Source organism: Talpa occidentalis, unplaced genomic scaffold (genome assembly GCF_014898055.3).
Source record: "Talpa occidentalis isolate TD23 unplaced genomic scaffold, MPIMG_talOcc4v2.1 talOcc4.3, whole genome shotgun sequence".
Taxonomy (NCBI): Eukaryota; Metazoa; Chordata; class Mammalia; order Eulipotyphla; family Talpidae; genus Talpa; species Talpa occidentalis.
The window spans coordinates 133,556,339-133,580,103 of NW_023603184.1; the positions used below are offsets into that span (position 1 = coordinate 133,556,339).

At 34.1% G+C, this 23,765-nt stretch overlaps 1 protein-coding gene across 1 annotated transcript in view; it reads left to right on the forward strand.

Annotated features, from left to right (window-relative positions):
* The window catches only part of SPAG16 (sperm associated antigen 16), a 696,030-nt gene that overhangs the window by 478,157 nt on the left and 194,108 nt on the right, over positions 1-23,765 (forward strand). Inside the window, exon 15 of the mRNA XM_054700063.1 lies at positions 21,225-21,351. Within this exon, the coding sequence (XP_054556038.1) occupies positions 21,225-21,351 (127 nt within the window). The remainder of the gene's footprint in view (positions 1-21,224; positions 21,352-23,765) is intronic.

Consider the following 23,765-nt stretch of genomic DNA (forward strand, 5'->3'; position numbering starts at 1 on the left):
GCACCACAACACAATAAAAAATGCTGGAGAAAACGAAACAAACTGTTTCATTTTCTCTAAATTAACTTTAAATTTACAACTTCAAAGTCCCAACACTTACTATTGTTCAGCCTTGAAGTAGTATTTTCCCATTGTGTTCATTTGTCTATGTACTAACATTACCTATATACCTTGCCCTTAAATGTCTTTATACTTACTCTAAGTTCCCTGTCCACAAATTTTTCTCTTATATGCATGATTCATTCTCTAATGAAAAACTGCAAACTTCCTTCCAGGGAAGGAAATCTCATACCTTCTTAGTACTCCATCTCTAAATAAACAGGCATCTCCAGATATCTTATGTCTTGCCTCAGGTAACTATTGAAGGGAGTATATTAGACATTTTAATATTTAGGTGTTATTATAAATTCCACTCTTCTTCCACTTTCTTCATATGCTTACTTTTTCAGTTATTCCTTATCTTTACTTTGCTACAGTATCATATCCATCTGTATACAAATCTGGTCCAAAGTTCTCTGTATTTAAGTTTGACATTTCATCTTTCAGTCACATGCTGTCTTATTTTTCTTACTTTCATATATTCTTGATTTCTTCCATAAACTTGGATTTCTTTTGAAATTGCTTTTAGTTCCAAATTATAACAAATATGAAGGATCTCTTGGAATTGCTGATTTATAATCCGAATACAAAATTATCAGAAAAATTATTTGTATGATACATGTTTTGGAGATTTATTAGAACTTACTTGTGTTCTTATACTTGATTATTTTTTTAATGTCATGGGTGTACTTAGAAAGAATATATCTTCTCTTTTAAGGCATCAACCATTCAAATATGATCTCCAAGTCAACTACTCCACTGAATAACTCTTGATTTTTATATAGTTACATTGAATAAACTTTCCTCAATTTTTGTCACACTTTGCTTTTCAACATAACCTGAGTCATTCTTCCTAAAAATCTGAGAAAAAAAATAGAGGAAAAATCTATTTTTCTTCTACTTCTTGACAGCTAAATATTAAACTGAATCCATACTCAATCTTAATTACTGTTCTCTAGCAGATTTTCTTCTAACATTATCTCATTCAAACCCCTACTTCATTTTCTTTATATGTGACAATTTCCAAGTAAATTTCACTCTGACCTCCAGACTCACTGTTAGCTATTTTGCATCTCCGCCTAATTATCTATAAGATTTATCATTTTAGTCTGCTAAAAATGTAACTCTTGCTTTCCCTTTTTCTTAACTGGTTTCTTTCCCCAACTTGTCATCTTAGTTCATGTCACCCTAATCATCCCCAATGTAGAAACAGGAGGGTCAGTTGTAGTTAACAATGACTGACACTGGAATGTACTGTAAAAAATTGCAGTGAAAAAGGGTGAGTAACTTCTTGTTTCACTTGATATTCCCAGCATCTCATACAGTTTAATATTCAAAAATGTGATGCCCAAATCTAGAGATCTGAACAAATGAAAACACAAAGACTCTAACATTGTGTTAGTACATCGTCTATTGGCCTTCCAAAATCTATGGATATTGAACTTAAGCTCAACTCATCTAATCTTCCAGATAGATTAGTTAAAGCTTCTATAGCATCATAGTAAGCCATGACTTTGGAGCTCTGGAAAATTTCCCAGATTCAGTTAACATTGTCTCCTCTTAATACCTTTTGGACACTAGATTTGTCATTCAGAGGGTATATAACCTTGAGCAAATAATTTAGTCCTTCTATAATAGTGAATGATAAAAAGTAATAAATAATATGAAATAATATATATAATGTGCTTAATATAGTACCTCACAACCAGAATATGTTCTTACTGCCAGTCTACCGTATCATTCCCAGTAGTAGTAGTAGTAGTAGTAGTAGTAGTAGTAGTAGTAGTAGTAGTAGTAGTATTGGAGCTAATGTTCCTTTCTACCCATTTGTGTTCAACTATGTAAATGAAAGAACACAAATACAAGTATGTAAGATTTCTTATACCACAATTTAATTTCATTTGACTTAACATCAATATAATAAACATAAAGCTATAATACATATTTTTAACTTTAGCAAGAAAATGGAATTCTAAAACTATTCTAAATAAGTAGCTCTCAATATGTAATTGTATTAAACTTGAGCTGAATGCTACTAAAAGTGAATATCAGCCTTAGTATTAGTATTTTGTCTTTTTTTATATCAGAATATAGCATTTAATATTGAAACAGTTAGCAATTTTTAATATGATCTGAGATAGGCTAATTACTTTTCCTAAAGTTGTCAGTACATAGACATGAGGGCATTAATTCACATTGTATTGTCTTTATTGATAAACAAATACCTGCAATTGCCTATACAAAAAAGTTATCCTTACTCTATTATAGCAATGAAAGCTCAATTTCTGAATTTTATTTCTTATCCAAGCTTAAACAGAAAATGCTTAGTATCAATCTCTGGCCATTTTATATAAAGAAATACAAACAACATTTAGGTCATGCAGCCATTGATCTGCTAAAGGACAAATGATGTCAGGCAGTACTTACATACCAAAAAAATTTCAATTTTGCTTACTTCTTTAGCAATCCAACTTGATGTCAACTACCATTTAGCTGGGCCAATAATATTGATATTTGATGTCAGTTCTTATTCATTACTGTACCTAGGTGATGCATAAGTCAAAAGTTTTAGATGTGTGGTGAAAAACAAGAAAGCAGAAAGCAGGTTCTGTCTCTGGGGAAACTGGAAACAACAACAGAATAGAAAATTAAGGGGCATGTAACTTTCCATTTTTATTTGTATAATATTTCAATTATATCAATGCTCCTACGTATTCAAAATTAACTTTATATCTTTTTTTTTTTAACCAGTGGTGTTTTTTTTTTTTTTAAGATTTATTCATTTATTTATACAAGCACGGGGTACAGTCAGAAGTACGGGAGGGTGAGAGAATTCACTAGAGCCAGAGCCAGAGCCAGAGCGGGGAGCAGAACAGGCAGTGGGCGGCAGGAGAGGTCTGCGCACCATGTGGGACCCTCACCAGGTGGCCGGGGATCAAACCAGCGCTGCAGAGGCTGTGGGCAGCTTCACAACCCAGCGCTCAACCGCTGCACCACCGGGGAGACCCAGCTTTATATCTCTTAAAGTAATCCGATACTAAATGATATTCTTAGACAAATTTAATGAAATAACTATTTTTCAAAGAAAATAATTTCTGATGAAAAATGTGGCACTAAAAGAAAAGTTAAAAAAAAAAAGAGTTCATATAACTAGACATTCAAAAATTAATTAGAAAAGTTTTCCATGTAATGGCATTGATAAAGGTCTTTCTCCTTTATTTCGCCTTGTTTCTTAGAAATTAACACCATTTGTGACAAAGAAAAATAACACATTAATATTATATCACTTTGCCTCCAAAGTTTAACCTTTAATAACTTCTGTAGTTGGATAGCTATTATGTCATGCATTTATAATTTTCTTGAAGTTTCCATAAAAATTACAAGTGACATAATTGTGTCCTATTTCTTGATACTTCCTCTTTGACTATGAAATTTATAATTTGTTTTTTTACACATCTTTTGGAAACTTTAAAAATTTTTGGCATATATGAAAAAAAATTAGCAATGGACTTTCTACGTAGCAAAGTAGAAACTGAGAGCCTATCATGTCCTGGGCACTTTAAATGTTGAGGGTTCAATAAAGATTAATATCAACTCTTGACCTTGTAGAACTTATATATTGGTAAGACTCAAAGTCAATAAACAAGTAAGTGAATGAATAAAGACTATTTGTTATCCATCTGGAACAAATTAAGGTAAGAAAGAGCTAAGGAAGGAATTGGTCAGGGGGCCCTTTCTGAGAGAATGCCAATTAAGAAAACCCTGCATGACTTTAAGGAAAAGAACTCAAGCAGAGACAACAGCAAAGGCAAAGTTCCCGAACTGGAAGATGTGTGGCATAATAGGAGAAACAGGACATACTGAGTGGACTAGGATTAATTTAAGCAGATGGAATCTCTTGCATCTAAATGATAACTGCTGTTAGATTTTCTTATTGCTTACATGTGAGATAGTTGAAGCTATTTTAAAACCTTAACCTTTATCTGTGTCTTCCAAAATATTTATTTAATCAAAGATGATCAGCCTAGAAGAAATGTAACAGAATATTTTAGGTAGATAATAGCTTAGCTTTTTATACCCTTACCTCTTGGAACAATTCTTGGTATAGAAGATGATAAATAGTCATTGATTAGGAAGAATCTGGTTACAGTGAAGCCTCATTTATACAGGTTTCACAGTATAAAATTTTTCCAAATAATACTAGAATATCAGTATGAATTTATACCTTTCCAGTTATCATTGTCAGTCTTAATTTACATGTAATTTTTTAAGTGTAAGAAACTGCTTGTATGATAAAATCATGAGATATTTTTGCGATTGTTTTACATGTAAGGATAATGTATAATACATCATACATTATCCCTGAATCACATAATTAGAGCAAAAAGAATTGTCACACCAATTACACATGAACATAATTACAAGAAAACTTGATTATCCTCTTTAATATAATTTTTCCCACTTAATTGTGTGTTCATGGGTGAAAGTGACCCTGTGAATTCATACTTCAGGAAGTGACTACTAGTTAAAATGACTACAGCCAGAGCAGGAAAATCTGCCCTTCTTCTTCATATTTAATTTGTGTGTGTGTATATGTATATATATAGATATAGATATATAGATATATAGATATATACAGTGACCTAGCAGATCGGCTTGACTTTCCGGTGGCCAATTTTACCAGGGCTACTCCACCTGAACTGGAAAGTATTAACACTGAAAAGAATCTTAAATATATTCTCTCTTTCTTTGGTCGTTAGGGCCTAGGGGAGTGTGTTGTGACTTAGTATTGGAATTGATGAAAGGCATTCAAAATTTTGTCTTCTTAAGCTGAAGAATAGAATTTTTTCTTGGAAGTATTTGGTTTTCAGTTAACATACTCAAATACAAACTTTAAAAGCCAACTTACTAAATTATGCATTGTTTCCATATTATGTTATGCTTTGTATACTTAAAAAAAAAAAAAAAAGGTAAAAACAGACTTCTGTGCTTTGTGGGTTCGTAACTTTTTTTTTTCTCCAAAGAAAAAGAAATATTTTGGGCCTCCCCGGTGGCGCAGCGGTTGAGCGCTGGGTTGCGAAGCTGCCCGCAACCTCTGCAGCAGCACCGGTTCGATCCCCGGCTGCTCCCCGGCCACCATAGGAGGGTCCCAAATGGCGCGCAGACCTCTCCTGCCGCCCGCTGCTCCCCTCAGCAGTGTACTTCAGTCCTTCTGCCTGCTCTGCTCCCCGCTCTGGCTCTGGTGAATTCTCTCACCCTCCTGTGCTTCTGACTGTACCCAGTGCTTGTATAAATAAATAAATCTTTAAAAAAAAAAAAGAAAGAAAGAAAAGGAAAAAGAAATATGTCTGTAGAAATATCTACAATATCTATAGTGTAAGATTGTTTCCTAGTGAAAAGAAAAAAAAAAAAAACTCTAGAGTTTCTAAAAAATTCTTTGCAACTAGAGGCACAGCTTAGTAAAGCAGTAGTTTTTAGACTAGTTCCACCCTCTAATCTATTTTTATGATTCAGAATATAGTTTTGTGGATATTTTATACAATCATTTCTATATAACTGCGGTCCAATATAGCCTATAGTCATAAAAACATGAATTTTAGTAAACATCATGATGACACAAACCTATTAATAAATTATCATTTTTATGTGTATAGCAGAAGTACCCTGATTTTATGCAGCTGTGCTTATATACATGTTAAGAGACAATAAATTTATTGCAGGTTATTCCAAGAATGTAATTTCAGTGGACACTATATTAATCAACAATAATTGGCCTTGTTAAAGGACACTTCTGCCAAATAGAGTAACACTTTAGGTTGTTATCACAATAAATAAGAGATTTAATAAAATTTGTGTGCATTAACATGTAATATCTTCTGCCACAACCAAAGAGCTGAACGACTGTTATTAAGTACAATAATTATGGGCCTCTCTGGTGGTTCAAGGGATTAAGATGCAGCACTATGAAGCTATCTGCAGCCACTGGAGCATGAGTTCGATCCCCAGCCAGGGAGGTGACCCACATGGCACAGTAGACCTCTTTTGACTCCCCCACTGCTACCCTAAGTAGTATATTTCAGTCAGTTCACCTGTTCCGCTCCCCACTCGGTCTTTGGTGAATCCTTTCTGGTGAATCTTCCCGCCACCCCCCCCCCCACACAGCCCCACCTCCCCATTCCTCTGGCCACCCAGCTCTTGTATGCATAAATAAATAAATCTTTTAAAAAACAACAATAATTAACATGTTGCTGCCATCTTTGCTAGATGATTTATTTTACTTCACCATGAAGTGTTAAAAATACATATTAAAAAATTCATCTAAGTACTTAAGAATTTATTTTGAAATTCATAGTAGTATAAAGTTGTACTCTGTGAATATTTGCATAACTGAATTAGGCGGGTAAGAGCATCTTATCTTTTTCCAACAAGTAAAGCAACAGATTTGACTGGATATTTTACAGTCTGCACCTAACTCAGCCACTAATGTGGACATTCCGATTCCAAGCCCTTCTCTGACCTACATCACCTCAGGGGAAGAGTAGCACTTCTGCAATATCCATCCCTTGCCTTGCCCTCCTCATCACTCCAGGAAGAAAAACTAACTGACTTTCTTGCTTGATAAAGGACAACAGATTAATGAAGTTAAGTGCCTGTACCATTCAAATTGTCATCCCTGGTAACTCTTTCAAGTGTAATATCAACTGTGGCTAGCTTTTACTCTTCAGGAGGTCCTGTGATCTTCAGTTTCTTATGTAAATTAATGCAAAAACTGCTCCAACAATATCACATGTCATTCATTTCAAATGCCAAAAGGAATGTTCTATTTCTTGAATCAGTAAATGGAAAGAGCAGAGTGGCTGTGTGCTAAGTTACAGGTTAACAAGATATTGGCCCAACAAGGATGAGAAGAGTATTGGAGTAGAAAGCACAGTGTGTATTTTCAAGTGGGTTAAATCAAGGATCACTCATATCTGTATTGTTCTATGTATAAATATTTTCAAAATGTGAAGCTACTGGAGAATTTATTTCATTTCATTGGGGAGGTTTACAAATCAGATTGAATAAGATGACTCCATAGCTCATTTAGGACCATGCCTTCTCCATTTCTACGTTGCATCTCCCCTGTCTTCTCTTCTCCTCACCACACTCAATCACCTGACACCAAGTCATTTTGATACTGACTGCCTATTTCAGTTCCCTTGGCCACTGAAAGGAAACAGAGTTTGAAGAGAAGGAAAGTAGTTTAATTTGTTGACAAATTGAGGAGGGCAGCAGATTCATGCCTGAAAGACCATCATCCTGCTCCTTGGCAGAGGACAAGTGTGTTTATCCAGAGTTACACGGAAGTAGAAAGGGAGAGTGAGCAAGGGTCAGCCTGTCCTTGCAACACAGCATCTGGAGGTCTTGGTTGATACCAGCTTGGTTTTACCAACACCTGGTTGTCAACAATTCAGATGTTATCTTTCTAGTGATATTCTTTTCCCTCAGGATGCAATAAAGTCTGTTAAGCCTCGAGGGTAAAGGAAATGGGATAGCTTATTGGTGGGACAGAAAAAGAGACTAGTATTTCATTGCTCTAACAATTTTAACAGCTAAACTTTGGCCAGTAAATATTTAATGAGTGAATTCTAATTTTATGAGTCCTTAAAAACTTCAGACTCGGGCCTCCCCTGGTGGTGCAGGTGGTTGAGCGCAGCGCGGTGAAGCTGTCCACAGCCTCTGCAGCGCTGGTTCAATCCCAGCCGGCTGGGGAGGGTCCCACATGACACAGCAGACCTCTCCTGCCTCTCCCACTGCTCCCCTTAGCAGTGTATTTCATCAATCTGCCTGTTCTGTTCCCTGCTTTGTCTCTGGTGAATCCTCTCACCCTCCCACACTTCTGGCCTGTACCCCGGTTCTTGTACAAATAAATGAATAAATCTTTAAAAAAAAAACTTCAGAGTCTACATTATGTTCAAATTTCTTTGGTTAGTCCATCCAAAGAATGGACTAATGAATCATAATGAAAAAAAAAAAAACAAAAAAAAAAACTAGTGACGGGTTAGAGATGTTTCTACAAAAAGGATGGGTTAGAAAAGCTTCATTAAATGCATCAAAGAGGAGAAGTTACAACAATCCTTAATAATAACATATATGGAAAAGAAGAATAGTAGCAGTTTGGTTTTTAAAAGCATTTGAATGTCCTTTCATTCTCAGATTGGATTACCGTTGGTCCTCTTAGGATTTTTTAGAAAGTAAGATTATCAGTGCAGACTTCATTCAAATGTAAATAAATAACACATACTTTATATAAAGATGGTTGTTTAAAAGAAAACAAGCAGAGATTGCTCAAGTTATAATTATTTCAGGAAAATACATGGTTTTTGTATTTTCAGGAAATATGTTTCAGTTGTGTATGTAATATGAGTGTGAATTACCCTGTTGGCTAATCACAGTAATTGTATATATGTATCATATTATGATTGCTTAAACATTGAGTGGGACATCTGTTGGTATGTTTTAGTTAAATTTCATATTTTCCAGTTTATAGGGGAAATGACACTTTACCCAAGCTTTTCAGTGTGTGATCAATCAGTCACATTCACTAATAAGCCACATTAACTTTTCCTGTCCCCAAATCGCTCTTATTTTCACCCTCAACTTTTCTAGTTCCAAGGTCACTGTATAAAAATCATATAATAACATGCATCAAAATTGAATTTGAAAGCTTCAATAAAGACCGTCTGTCTGATTTGCATATTAATTTATTCCTGACTTTCTTATTTATCTAATAAATTTGAACTCAATCAATCAGAGTTTCAGATCCCAGCTACATTTAACGGGAGTGTGAATCAGAAATATCCTTATTTTCTCACTTATAAAATGACGGTATTACCATTGTTAAAAATGCCAGGCTCACCAAGACTTGATATCTAACCAAATTGCAGTTTCAACCTCTCCCAATAATGGAAATTTTAACTGTTGCAACTGGTAAAATAATCTGCATGAGAACCATCCGCACCCCCATCACCTTATCTCACCTTCTTTCTGACTATAAAAGCCTTTCGTTTTGAATGAAATTTTGCAGCATTTTCCTACTTTCTAGAAGGGATGCTGCCCTGACTCAAGAATCATTTGATAAAGTCAACTAGATCTTTAAAATTAACTCAATTGGACTTTTTGTAGTTTAGCAACACGTATCTCATAAATTCATCAGGTTAATCTTGTTGGATGCTAGATTATTTTTACTCCTGTAAATATTCTTGAGCTTTATCCTGGGATGCTGTAAAGTTAGAAACTAGTTAGCCCTTTCAGGTCTGCTTTTAAGATTGTTAGATAGGACAGGAGTAGTGCTCAACCCAGAGCTAATGATTTCCCCAGTACTAAAGCAATCCCTTCTTTGATGCGCTAGTCTACCCAGTGTCTGCTGCTGGGACAAACATCAATCCCAGTCTTTTGAGGTCTTCTATCCCTAATCTTTTGCTTCTTTCTCTCTTGTTAGTTTCCTCATATGTGTATGTTCTACCAACTGCTGGAAGAAGTCTCTTTGCAGATCTTCAGAGTTCTCTTTGTGGGTCTTTCTCTTCCATATTCAACTCTGCAAACTTGAGCTGCCTTGTTTCCCCTGGACTCCCAGCTCCATCCCCTCAACCCTGGAGTCTGGCTTCCCTCTCCCAGTTCTGTGGGTGAGGAACTGTCAAGACAATATGTCACAGCAATCTTCCATGACTCAGATCTTTAGTTCTCAGACTTTCAGTGATTATTGTACTTTGTTGCATGATTTACAGTATCTTATAAACCTTTTTTTTTTCTATACTTTATTCATTCTTTGGGTTGTTTCGGGCAGGAGAGTAAACCAAGTCCCTTTTACTCCACTGTGACTGGCGATGAAAATCTTTTTATCCTGTTTTTAATTATTAACAGATTTAACCATAAGATATGTGATTGTAATGATAATAGCATTTCTTTAAAAATTTATAGTTACTTTTCTCCTATAAAAGATAAAGGCTGACAGGTTGAAAATGTGTTTGCAGCACATCTGAATTATAGTCCTGATTGGACCACATATTTCATGGAAGGCTTAGCAAGTACCTTAATTTCTCAAATCTTCACTTTCATAATCTGTAGGAAACATGTATTTACATAACCTTTATGTTCTCTTTCAGAAATTTGTCAATAATCACTAATGTTTTCTTTAGAAACAGAAAAGTTACTGAATTTGCATGTATCATTTAAGAAGGCTTCTAATGGACCTTCTGAAATTTCAAAAATTCTTTGTGACTCAGTACTAACTGGCAAACTCAAGAGTAAAAATGAAATTTTTCTTTTGACATACAAAGCAGTGCCAAGCTAAAATAATTCAATATCACTCTTCAGATACTGAGTACTAAGCTTATCTTTTACTTCATATCTCTGGTTTATTCCTTCAATTCTACAAATCCTATTGCCTTGCTTTGATGTTGCAGTACATTACTATGTTAATCCATCATGGAAGACCACTGCAATGTCACAAGTCACATGGAAGAAAACACCAAGGGCCTGCAAGACAAAGATCTTGTACATGAATACCTGAAATAATGCCAATAATGACACTAAAAATGAAGTGAACTCATGAGAGTCCGAAAATTTATCTTTAGTGCTTTTAGAAGAGGCTTGCTGCCAGAGGCAGAATGCATTAATTTCTATGCCATGTTAAGAATTTCCATTACTCCTTGAATGAAATGTTAGTCTCAAAAATTGTCCTTAGAGTCAAAAGATTCTCAGTGATTTATTGAAATGCCTTCTCCCCTTTTCCTTTAGAAATCTACTAATATTGCACCATATTTAACAGGAGGAAGTTGGCCCAATCTACCCTCAATTCTTTCAGAATTCTGCTTTCAATTTATTTAGCATCCACAGAATGAAAAGCATAATAGTAGGCATTGTAGGAGATTCAAACAAGTAAAATATTTAGTCCTTTTCCTTGATGAACTAGACTATAATTTAAAAATCAAAATATGTACACTAAGTTGATAACCACCTCTGTAAGGCAACAACTTCTAAGTATCAAAATTGGCTAGTTAAATAGGAATGGTAATACCTGATTTAATTCTTGTGAGAATTCAATCATATAACCTCTTGGAAATGTTTTGCTTTGACCGGACAGCTATGGAAATAATGATTCATTAATTCATGTATTGAAATATTTACCTACCAAGTATGTGATAACATGCAAACTAGTGAGTACAAGTATTTTAAAGCAATCCTGTTGAAGAGAACTTTCTATAATTATGTAAATGACCTTTATCTAAAATGTCTGATATGTTCATGACTAGCTATATTGGGAAATTTTAATTGATTAAAACTAAATACAATTAAATCCAGTTCGTCAATTGAGTAGTTACATTTCAAGTACTCAGTAGCCTAATGTTTTAAACAATATAGGTCTAGATAAATAGGCATCTATAAAAAAAATGCAGTTTGTTGTGATATGAATCTGTGGTTCAATGGGAACAAGAGAAGGAATAGCTTACATTACTTGGAATATTTTATTAAGTTATGTTTCAACCAATTTTTAAGTATGTTTAATATTTTCTATGGAAACAGCAGGAAGGAAAGCATGAGGAAATGAAGTATTTGAGGAATTGAAAGCAGAGGAATAGGAAGGGAAGTTGTGGGAGATGATAGGCAGGGAGGGGCCAGTAAAGGAGGGGCTCAAATATTATTCTGCCATTGGTTTGTCAACCCTGGCATTATTAGTGCTATGGACTTGGTAATTTCATGGTGGGATCGAGACTGTCCTGTGCATTGTACAGTGTTTATCAGTATCTCTCACCTCTACCAACTGAATATCAGGAGTCGGTGCTCCAATTGAAAGAATCAATGATGTTTCTAGACATAGCCAAGTGCTCTTGGGGAGGCAAAATCGACCCCACTTGAGAATCACTCTTGTGAAGATGATCTGGAAAGATAAAGGGTAAAGGGAGGTCTTTCATTTCATCTGTCCACATGGGAGATGAGGGCCTGAAATAAGGGACTGTGCAGAGTGAAGAGATGCTGACCTCAGTGGATCAGAACTAGACAGCAGAGAGATGGAGACCAGGGTGACCAGATCTAATGATCTCATGGAGTGTGGAAACTTTTGTTGAAATAGAAAATACAGCAGACGGAATGATCATTTGGCTTTGAACATGTTGATTGTAGTTATCTGCGGAACATCCAAATGGCGATATCTGTGGCTAGTTGGAAACAGGAATCTGGAATTCAAGAGAGGTGTGAGTTGAACATGTAAATTCTGGAGTCATAAATGTCATGGGATGTTTTCTCTCTGCTCCCAGCAATCTAGACTTAATTGACAACAGTCATCATTTCCAACTTATCTCCAAATAGCCCTATGCATTTCATCCAACACATAGCACTGATTTTATTTTGTTTTTCCTGGTTTCATATATAATCAAGGACTTTAAAAGTCAGGTACACCGGCCCATTTATTCTCAGGACTTGTGCCTGGGGCCCTTTGATCTCATGTCCTTTCACCCTAGATCATCCTTCTTCCCCTATAGCACATCACACAAATCTTGCTGCTCTTAATTCAAAGGTCATATTCCCAGTGAGACCCTCCCTGGCCATGCTATTTTTATTTCAAGACACTTTCTGCCAAATATTCCATGTCTACAATTTTTGTTATTCTCCATAACTCTTATTAACATCTAAAATGCTACACTGAATTTATTAACATCTAAAATGCTGCACTGAATTTATTGTATTTTTCCCTCTAGTAGTATATGAGTTTCATGAGGCCAGCACTTTTGTCTGTTTTGTTCATTCTTGTACATCCACCACTTAAGGCAGTGCCTAACATAGATGACTCAAGAATTAGCTCTTTGGAGTAATGGGTTTCATACTGGTTGAGACAAATTTGCCAGGAAATAATCAAACTCTTCCTCTTAAAGCTTATAGCATACACTAGCACACTGCCAGAAAACAGTGTTCTCTTGTATTTCAGAGTCTAAAAGACACAATAATGTACTTGATAGAACCCACCACACTCCTTGAGATTATTGACCTTCAAACTTTCTGTAATATATCAATACTTATGTTCAAACACATAACCACTTTTTGACATCATATATACAATTTACGTTTTTTTAAGTATGATCTCAAAACACTCTTTAGAGTGTTTTACGTTGTTAACCTCATCATAAATTTATCACATTCCCCATCGTGAAATGAGTTTACTCTGCTTTTATATTCTGATGTCATACCATTTTCAATACTGTTGCCTCCGATCTTATCTTCACTAATATCTGTTCATAATCTTACTCTACTTAAAGTGTTATTCTAGAAAACTGCATTCACTAAATAACTGGGGCTGCATTTCTAGACGAACCCTTATTTGATTCTATAGGCTTGAGTTAGGAGGTCACTTTTTCCCTAAATAACCCTTTACCTAGGGCCTCCCCTGGTGGCGCAGCGGTTGAGCAGCCTCTGCAGCACCAGTTTGATCCCCAGCCACCAGCGAGGGTCCACAAAAAAAAAATAAATAAAAATAAAATAAAAAAATAACCCTTTACCTACTTCTAGCATTTTATTTTGTATAATAATTGTTGATTACTACCATACAAGGGGGATAAAATAACCCTGAAGGGATGCCATGGTCACCAGAGTCATGGTGGTGGTAGAAAGGGTGAGTGAAAGAATTCACCAGGTCTGTGCTGGCTTCCTGGCTGTTATCTACTGAAGTGTCAGACTTTGTGACTAGTCCCTGTGTTTTTTCAATATTTACATCAGCCTTTAATGGCCACAGATGCCTGTTTGAATAACAATCCTTTGGTTTCCCTATCTACCCAAGGTAACTGGGCCAGTTTCCAGGGCAGCTCTTCAGTTGCCTTTATCTGTTCAAAACTTCCCATCCCAGTCTTCAAGGCAAGAAGAGACTAAAGTTTTAACAGGATAGCCCAACAATTATTCCTTTTCTCACTCTAGCAATTAACTATAAATTCCTTGAGAGTTTAAATCCATTGTATCTCTCTCTCTTGGGCCTAATCCAGAGGCATCGTACTGCTCAGTAAATGTTTGTTGCTTTATAAACATCTATTTCTAATTACTCTTCTGCCTTTTAAATTTTAAATGCTTGACTCAATTTGTTCTTTGCTGGTACATATTTGTTGATATTCTGCTAAAGTATTATTGGATCTTTCTGTTGTTTGACTTCGGTGACAGAACTTGTTCTTCAAACACTTAAGAAGTAATGCAAGGGTTTCCATCACACAAAGGGTTAAGTCAAAGCATGTAAAAGATTTTTCTTCTTCAGAGTTTACAAGAGTAGACACAAGTTAAATCAGCTAGATTCGAGTCCATGTCCTATGTTTGAGTGGCAAAATAATTTTGAGCAAGTTGTATAACTTGGTCTCCGTTTTCTGATCTGAGTTATAGGACAGTGTAACCAAGCCACAGAGCTGTTGGATTGAATAAAATATTACATATAAATCACTTTGAACAAGTTGACTTGATTATGTAATGTGGCATTGTGTACTCTAGATGCTAAGTAATTATTTTTGAGCTGTCCAGCTTCCATATCCCTGGGGCATGATTGGTGATACAAGTTATTAATGTCTCACAGATTAACAGTGGTATAGGTAAACGGTATTATATGACAACAGCAATCTTATCCAAATCTTTCCAATATTTTGTCCCAGATTTCAGCATTCCCAGATTTCACCTGCTCTTTCCATTTTATTTCCATAATTTCTTGGCTTTATTTGTGCTATTAGGGTCCTGAGGAAATGGTGTAATGAGCTGCAGAGGCCTGTCCTAAGAGACATGCTAATGTATCAGTACTAAAAATGTTTGAAATACTAATTTTCCTCCTAATGAGCCTAAACATTTTATTATAGTTATACCTTAATACCACGTTGCAGGTCATTACCTTCACATATTGAAAGCAGCTGATGTTTCTGAGGGTTTAATGTTTCTGCCATTTGCTTGATGACCCCTCTTTCTTTCCCATTTAATTTTTTTTCTTTCCCATTTTAAATGTAGAATTTCAGGCAATGAAAATGAAATCATTTGACAGATATTGTAGATAAAGTTTTGATTACATTTATTTATTTAAAATATTTTGATTATATAATAATATGTACTAATAACATTAAAGTTGAATTTTAAAAATGCAAAAAGGAGCACATACACTTAAAATGATTCATCCTACCACCTAAAGACAATCATTTCTGATTTAGTTCCTATGAATCTTATTTTTAACATTTTATGTGTGTGTATATGTTAGTGTAAATAATTTTGTTTGCTCTCTGTTTCTTTGAACTACATATGTAGTCTTTTGTCATTAATAATCATGTAACTACATTATAATAGTAAATATCATAGTGTAGTTACATAATTATATGTTACAGTTTATATGTATTTTATGAATTTATACATATGCATTTATGTCAACCTAGCTACTGAGAATTATTTTCTTATTTACTACTGTACCATCTTACAAATAATACTGTGAGAAACATCTTTGTGACAAATATTGATCTGAGTTATTGACTTATCTATATTTATGCTAATATTGAGAATATATTGAATATTTTCAAACATTTGTGATAAATTATGCTTTATGTTTCAAGAAACAGAATTAATATATTGATTAAAATCTCAAACTCTGAAGTCAACAAGATGTGTGCTTGAATCCTAACTCCAAATCATTCTTCTTAGGTAATTTTATGAAAGTCATTTGACTTCTTTCAACTTTATTTACCTCATCTGTAAATTAGAAAAACTGTATATTGTGATTAACATTATAAGTAATAATGAGCATATTTTATGGCGGTAAAAACATTGACCTCCACTCACAGCATGGCAAAATAGGGAGACTTGGATGAACCCCCCCTCCCTAAATACAAATGAAAATAAAAGGAAAAATTGCTGAGAGGCAGTTTCACAAATTCATCACTCAAGTTGGGGGATTGTCACACAGAAATTCTGCAGTGAGGTTGGTCTTCCCTTGTGGGGGTGAGACAGGTAGAAGAGAAGGGATTTTCAGACAGGGAGGCAGCCATTCTACTCAGTAGAACAGGCTGGTGGACAAACACAGATGTTATGGTGTGCTCAATCTTTCCAGTGGAAATTTTCAGTAAATGAGGAATGCAGACTAGCATACTCACTGGTGCTGGGATTATTGGTTCAGTCTGGAATAATCTAGATGCTGGATGCTGGTGGCAGAGCCCCAACCCCCACCCTGATGGGAAATCATAGAGGAGTACCTGTCACTCACTAATTACTACTTCCCTGCATGCTCCCCTCCATACACCCAATGTGACCCTCCTTGTCTGGAGCCCTACATCATTGGGAGGAAGGGCAAATAAGTGGACCCCTAGGCTTGGGCTCCATGACACAGTTAATAGACTTTATTATGGAGAAAGAGAAGAGACACAGTACATCTCTCTACTTGAAATCAACCTCCCTTCCCACCAAGACTAAGCTCTAGTCCTTGAACCCTAGGTTCTGTTCCCTCCTTCACCCATTGCTAACTTAAACAGAGAAGAGAATAAAAATAAATCCACAACACCCCCCACCAGAAAAAAATCAAATAAACAAACCACATGCTTAGGAAGCAAGGGATACCTGAGCACAAGTTGGAAAAGTTTAAAGAGAAGTCCAGAGACCTATATCAAGGACACAGAATTCAAGGACAGAACAGACACTCATCCACTGTTAGTGGGGAGGTAACTTGGTGCAAACTCTGTGGGAAACAGTGTGGAGATTCCTAAAAAAAAAAAAAAAAAAAGTAAATTCCTTATGATCCAGCAATGCCACTTTTAAGTATTTGCCCAAAGAATATATGAAAACACTAATACAAAAAAGATTTATGTCCTCCTGTATTTTATAGCAGAATTATCCACAAAGGCAGTCATGCACCCAACCTAAATGCCCATTGACAGAGGACTGGAGAAAGAAATGTGGGAAATACATGCAGTGGAATACACTCAGTTATTTAAAAAGATGAAATAGTGACTCAGTACAAAATGGATGCATCTTTAAGTGGTTATGATAAGTGAAATAAGTCAGAAAAGGGAAGACTTACCAGATGGTTTTACTCATTTGTGGAATATAAATAACCCAAGGGGGGAAAAAACTGGTAAAGCACGACACAAACTAATAATTCTTAAACTCTGTGGAAAATGCAATGGTTACCAGAGGCGGTAGGGAGGGGAGAGGAGAAGAAAGGATCCAGTAGGGAAGGTGATTAGGTGCTAGTAGTAGGACACTGGTGGAGGATGAGTGAAGCATGTACACATATGAAGGTGTGAAGTTGTACTCCCCAAAATAATGTAATTGTGTCAACAATTGGCAAGTCAACAAAATTGAAAAGAAAACAGTTTATTTTAGCTATTTGTGCAGTCACTAGGAGTGCCAGCCTGTTTCTGTTTACTTTATCAGTATCAATATTGTTACTAAAACATCTGCTTTAATTTGATAGAAGAAAAAGCAGGATTGTTTTAAGTGAAAATTGAAACTCTAACTTAAGCAAATTAGGGTCTTCACTGCCTGACAAAAATAAACTTAAGAAAAAGCAGGGAATAGCTCACATCATATATGAATTCCTTCCTTCAATTAATTCTGATCTTGTCATTTATCTTGCAATTTTTTTTCCTTTTAGCTTCAAAATGTTTTTTTGAAACTTTGTATAATTTTTAGTTTCTAAATTAATTGTTCCATTGTGAGAAAATATGACCTTTATTACATTTCCTCTTTGACATCTCTTGAAACTTGTTGTACAGCCTATTACATTATTATTTTTTATAAATATTTACATATATTTGATACCATTATATATCATGTATATAATATAATACTGATTTCTGCTTTAGATCAAGGGTTTTTGTTGACTTTTTCTTTCTTGTCTGAACTGTATCTGATAGTCATGTATTAAAATATTCCTTTGAATTTCAGGCAATTATAATCTGACTTTACAGATATTACAATGTTTATTTTATACTGAAGACTTTAGTTTTAATTACATAAAAATTTATGATTGTTGAATCTTGTTGATAGTGTCCTTTTATTATTTTCTAGTAATAGCTTTTATTAAATTTATATTTGATGTTGATACTCTTTTATCTTATCAATTTCCTAATTCCTGTTTAATAAATCTAATATCAAAAGAAAAAAAGAACAATGTAACCTATCACATAATAAACTAGAGAAGAAAAATCACATGTTCATAGCAATAGACACAGAATAACCATTTGGCCAAATCCAGCACCCATTCATTATGAAAACTCTCAACTAGGAATATAAGGGAACTTACTCAAATTGATTAAAAATATTTTTAATAAAGGTTTATTTACTTATTTATTTATTTAATTTATTTATACAAGCACTGGGTACAGTCAGAAGGAGAGAATTCACCAGAGCCAGACCGGTAATTTTTATCATAACTTTTTAGCCAATTTTTTAATAAATTTGGAATAGCATTAAAAGTTTCAAAAGTGGGAATGCTTTTATAATCCTTAATACATATTTGATTTTACATTACTCTACTCTAACTTGTAATTAACTTCCATGTCTATATGGCTTTTCCCACTATGGTATTTGTAAGTTGGAAGTGGGAAGGCTTAACAGGTAATTGCAAGACAGGACTATTCACTTTCATCTCAACTGTGCGCTTTGTCCTCACCACAAAATTCCACTTGTTTTATTTAACTCATTTAAGTCCAAGATCACAAAAATATTTTTTCTAAACTTCAACTCATTTATATGTGTATGTTTTGTAAAACGGTTCTTTTAGATCATGCTTAGTCAATATTGATTCCTCTTTATCCCTTATTCATTCATTCAATGATTTACTCAAGGTCAATTGCCTAATCTGTACCAGGACTGATGTCCAATGCTGGGCATTCAGTGTTATAAAAAGAATTATATATCTGCATCTTAACTCTTCTGAGAACTCTCTTCTGCAGTCATCTTTATCAGGAACAGTAGTGGTACCAGTGACATAACCAGAATTACATTTTAGAGAAAACCCCAAAATCTCGAGTCTTTACTGCCTTTAAGATTATTCCATAACTCTCTCTTATCTCTAAAAATCATTTCTTCAAAATCTTTCCAGATTTTTAATCCACTTAAATTAGAAGTGGTTGTACCTAAACCCTCTCATCCAAGTTTTTCATTCACTCACAATATCATACTTTTTTTTGGGGGGCAGATATTTTGGTGATCAAAATTACTAAACATAAAATCAGAGTGTGTAAAGACAAATCATATTCTATGATAGAAAATGATAATGCATCAGATTGCAAAGAGTTGGTTTCTTATTTTATTGATTGAGAAATGAAACCAAACTGTCAACCAGTTAGTTCTTTTCTCTTTTATGGCAAAATTTCCTTAGAACCAATCAGTAAAGCGGCAAAAATGCTTATAGTAAAACTGCTTACCACATGGTTTAAAACTCTTAGGCTACCAGACATGGTTTAAAACTCTTATGTCTTGAAAACCTTTTTAATTCCTCACATTAATATTTCTTGCTATTCTTGAGAACTGTCCCTTTATTCTTCTAATAATTTAATTCACTGATTCTTCACAATTTTTATAGTATGTGTTTACATATTTGAAAGCATTTCAAGTTCTCCATGTTCCTTTTAAGTCATAAAAAAGATTAAGCATCCCATTTATTAGATTGGGGACAAGGTTGTATTGCTTTGCCAATGACAACAGTTACAAAATTAGTAAAATAATGCAATTATTTGTTGCATTATTGGCATTTTCAGGGAAAAACAAAGAGTCCACAAGTAGCACATTTTTCTAGTAAGGTTACAAATCAAGGAGTAAATGAGGAAAAAAATGTGTGAACTAGTTCAAAATCATAAGAAGGAAAATGTACAATAAAGTTTTTATCTTGAGTATTTTAGAATTTTTTTTTAAGATTATTTATTTATACAAGAACCGGGATACAGGCCAGATGCGTGGGAGGGTGAGATGATTCACCAGAGACAGAGCGGGGAACAGAACAGGCAGACTGACAAAAGACACTGCTGAGGGGAGCAGTGGGCACAACAGGAGAGGTCTGCTCACCACATGGGACCCTCGCTGGCTGGCCAGGATCGAACCAGTGCTGCAGAGGCTGTGAACAGCTTCACAGCGCTGTGCTCAACTGCCTGCGCCACTAGGAGAGGCCCTATTTTAGAATGTTTGGGAAGAAAATAAGATGACTTGAGACTTGACATTAAAAAAGTGAAACTGGACCTGAAGGGGAACCATATATGAAACTGGTAACAGTAAAATGACTTATTATAAACATCATATATGGGCCTGATGTGGTCAATATTCATATTCAACTGGTCAGTGGACCCAGAAATTAAATGACAGAATGTGAGAATGAGAGTAGATTATGAGTTGTGAGAGAGCAGAAGTCCCTCTTGCCATCAGTGTGTCCTGGTCCCTGAAATGGAGTGGATGCTCCAACATTTCCTGACAGTCCAGGAGGAGGCATGCAGACAGTGCTTCAGTTCTGAACTTTTATACTGGGAAAATATCCACCCCTGTTTCCAGAATACTTGAATTCATGCAACATTCCTTTTGTTTTCATCTTCTTTATCTACTGCCTTCTTCCTTATCCCACTACATGATGCCAAAACAACCCCCAATATTTTCATTAATAATTTTTCCTGACAGACCACAATAAGAACCTTTCCTTGTCATTGGTTTCACCAAGCCCTTGTGATTCTCCCTACTGTGATTAAAAACTCTTGACTATCACTGTTTTTATTTTTTCTGTTTAACGTATAAATTGACAATCCTAACTAATTACAAATGCACTTTTAATGCAATGTTTTCATGTGTACGGTTTTTATTTGTAGATCAAGTTAATACATGATATGCAGAGTATGTGTGTGTGTGTGTGTATATATATATATATGGGTGTGTATATTTTTGTTTATTACATATTCTCATATAATTAAACTAATCAAAATGATTACCTGAAAAATTGTCTTTCAAACTTTATATAGGCTTTCATATAGTTATATCTTAGACAAAGGTATAATGAATGCCTGTTAATGCAGAGGAGTATAATCTTATGGATTTAATAATATCACAACAAAATAACTTTTGTCTGTGAGTTACTGTATATATGTATGTATGCTTCTTTTTATACTTTAAAGGGTCACATGATAGCATCCTGCGATTCCTGTGGTGTTACAAAACTATGGGACTTTCGGAAGCTCTTGCCAATTGTATCCATTGATGTAGGTCCCAGTCCTGGCAATGAGGTGAACTTTGATTCATCAGGTAGGATCTTTACAATGTAGTATTTGTCACCAAACTAACAAATTTAATATTTGTTCTGAAACTGTATTCTGTTTCCTTAAATTTTTTAGTGTTTCCTCCTAGTAAGTTTCCATTCTTAATATATTAGAATGTATTACATTTTGTTAGATAATATATTTTATATCAAATGTCATATCATGAAAACATTACATTTATCATATATTTAAAGAAAAATAATAGAGAAAACAAGTATGTGTTCATATGGGTAATTCAAAACCGGCACAAAATCTTGGAGTCTACATCCTTTAAAATCACCATCTAAGGTAAGTAAATTGTCTTTTTGGAAGGAAAATGGCTGAAATAGAGAACATGAGTTTACAAAAATGAAATTGAAAACATTTAGTTTGTGACAATTTAGTATTCTAGATTTTTCAAGTAGTTATATATACATTTATGTTATTATATTTATGTATTCTGGATTCTTTAACATTGTTATTTGATTTTGTTAGTGTTTTTTACAATCATATGAACATTATCACTCAAACAAAATATTTTATCCTTTTTCTTAAATAGTGTAGTAACTGATGTTAACAACTACATAAATATTCCAGTAGTCCACCTAACATTTTAAATTATAGGTGTGTATTTATTTTTAATGATAACCTTTGCTAAATAATGTATTTATCTTTTTGGATAATGTAACTGTGAGTGTGATACATGTTTTAAATGTCTTTAAGTTTGAGAAGTTTAAAAATCTTTCAGATTTATTTGTAGTAGTAGAGATGTAATTTTTAGGATAGAATATATATAAATGGAAAATATTTTATATTAAAATAGCCAATATTAATTCTTATTCCAGAAAATATGAATATACTAGGAACAGTTCCAGAGTCATTAGAGTGTGTGTTCCATGGTTCTGGATTCACAATACCGCCATTACAAATCTGAAATTAAAAATACGATATGTTTGTCTCAGCAAGTTTTATTCCACTTACCAACTAGTACAAGAAGCACACTAATACCAATGACTTCTTTAAAAGCATTTTTAATAATGTCTTGAATTAAGACATTTATAGTCTGTCAGAATTAAAAATGAAACACTACAGAATCAAAGATCTCATCAAAGACAATTTCATTTTATAGTGTGAAAACCTTTTAGTACTTTCTGATTCACAGAATCTGCATTGATATTATAGTTCTAATAGAACTTTAACTTGGTTTTCATAAACATTTTTATATCCTTAAGTTCCTTTTTATCTTAGAAGTTAGCATCCAAGTATTCATGTCCTTGAATTTTGAACTCAGAAATTTCAAAACTTTTGGCTATGCTTTCTAATTAAAAAAAAGTGAAGGTGTCTGGAAATGCCATACAATCAATAGTAGAAATATTTTTGTTATTGTTCTTGTTAAACATGTTGCTATTGCTTTTCATTCTCCTTATCATCTAGCCCAAAATTTATTTTCTGTGAAGAATCAGACAAAAGTGATTGTAGATAAATGTCTGTACCAATCTCAATGGCATACAAGTCAATATCATCTTAAAGTCCTTGGTACATCAAACCTATTTTTTTTCTCTCCCAGAATACTCAATCTTTGGTAATACACTAATATTAGGGAAAGTGCAAAAATAAAGGGCAGAACAATGAGAAACATAAAAGAGAAAATCGGTAAATTGGAGATCCTGTTAATGAAAACACTTCATAAGTTTGAGGGAATATACTTTCAACATGACCTTCCTATTTCTTTGATCATTTTTTCAAGTAACATACGATAAGTAATTTTAATTCCACATGGTTGAGAAATTAGTGTCATAACTTTCTTCTCATTGAAAAATGAAATATGTGTGTTTCTGTTTAGGGAAAATCGTCAGTGAATCTTCATTGAAAAGGTTAAAATATATTAAAAGTTGAAGAACCTAGGGAGAGCAAACACAGGTTTAATAAGAATATGAATATAGAGCTGATAAGTAAAATAGCAAAAAGTATGTTCATCTTCAGACAGTTAAGGCTGAAGGCGAGAGTAAAACAAAATTGAAGTAAGGACACATAGATCTTTTAGCTACATTTATTAAGGAAATGATTGTTTAAAAGAAATGTATCTCAAAGTTATATTATGAAAATTCTTCAAAGATGAAGATAAAATCAAATCTAACTTAATAATTTCATTTGTTTCGAATACTTTTAATGCGTCCCAGAGGCAAGGCAATATAAGTATATATATATATATATACTTATACTTGCTTTGTTTTCCAACAAAGCAAGAGAATATTAACACTGTTAAAATAATTAACATTGAGGGTTCATGTTAGTTAAGGTGTGCCAAATCATGTTTCCATTTTGAAATTCTGTGACAGAATTAAGTTGTGCACCAATCCTATGACATTATTTGTTGCAAATGAACTAAAGTGAGAAAGACTCTGGTCTGGTGTCTCAACT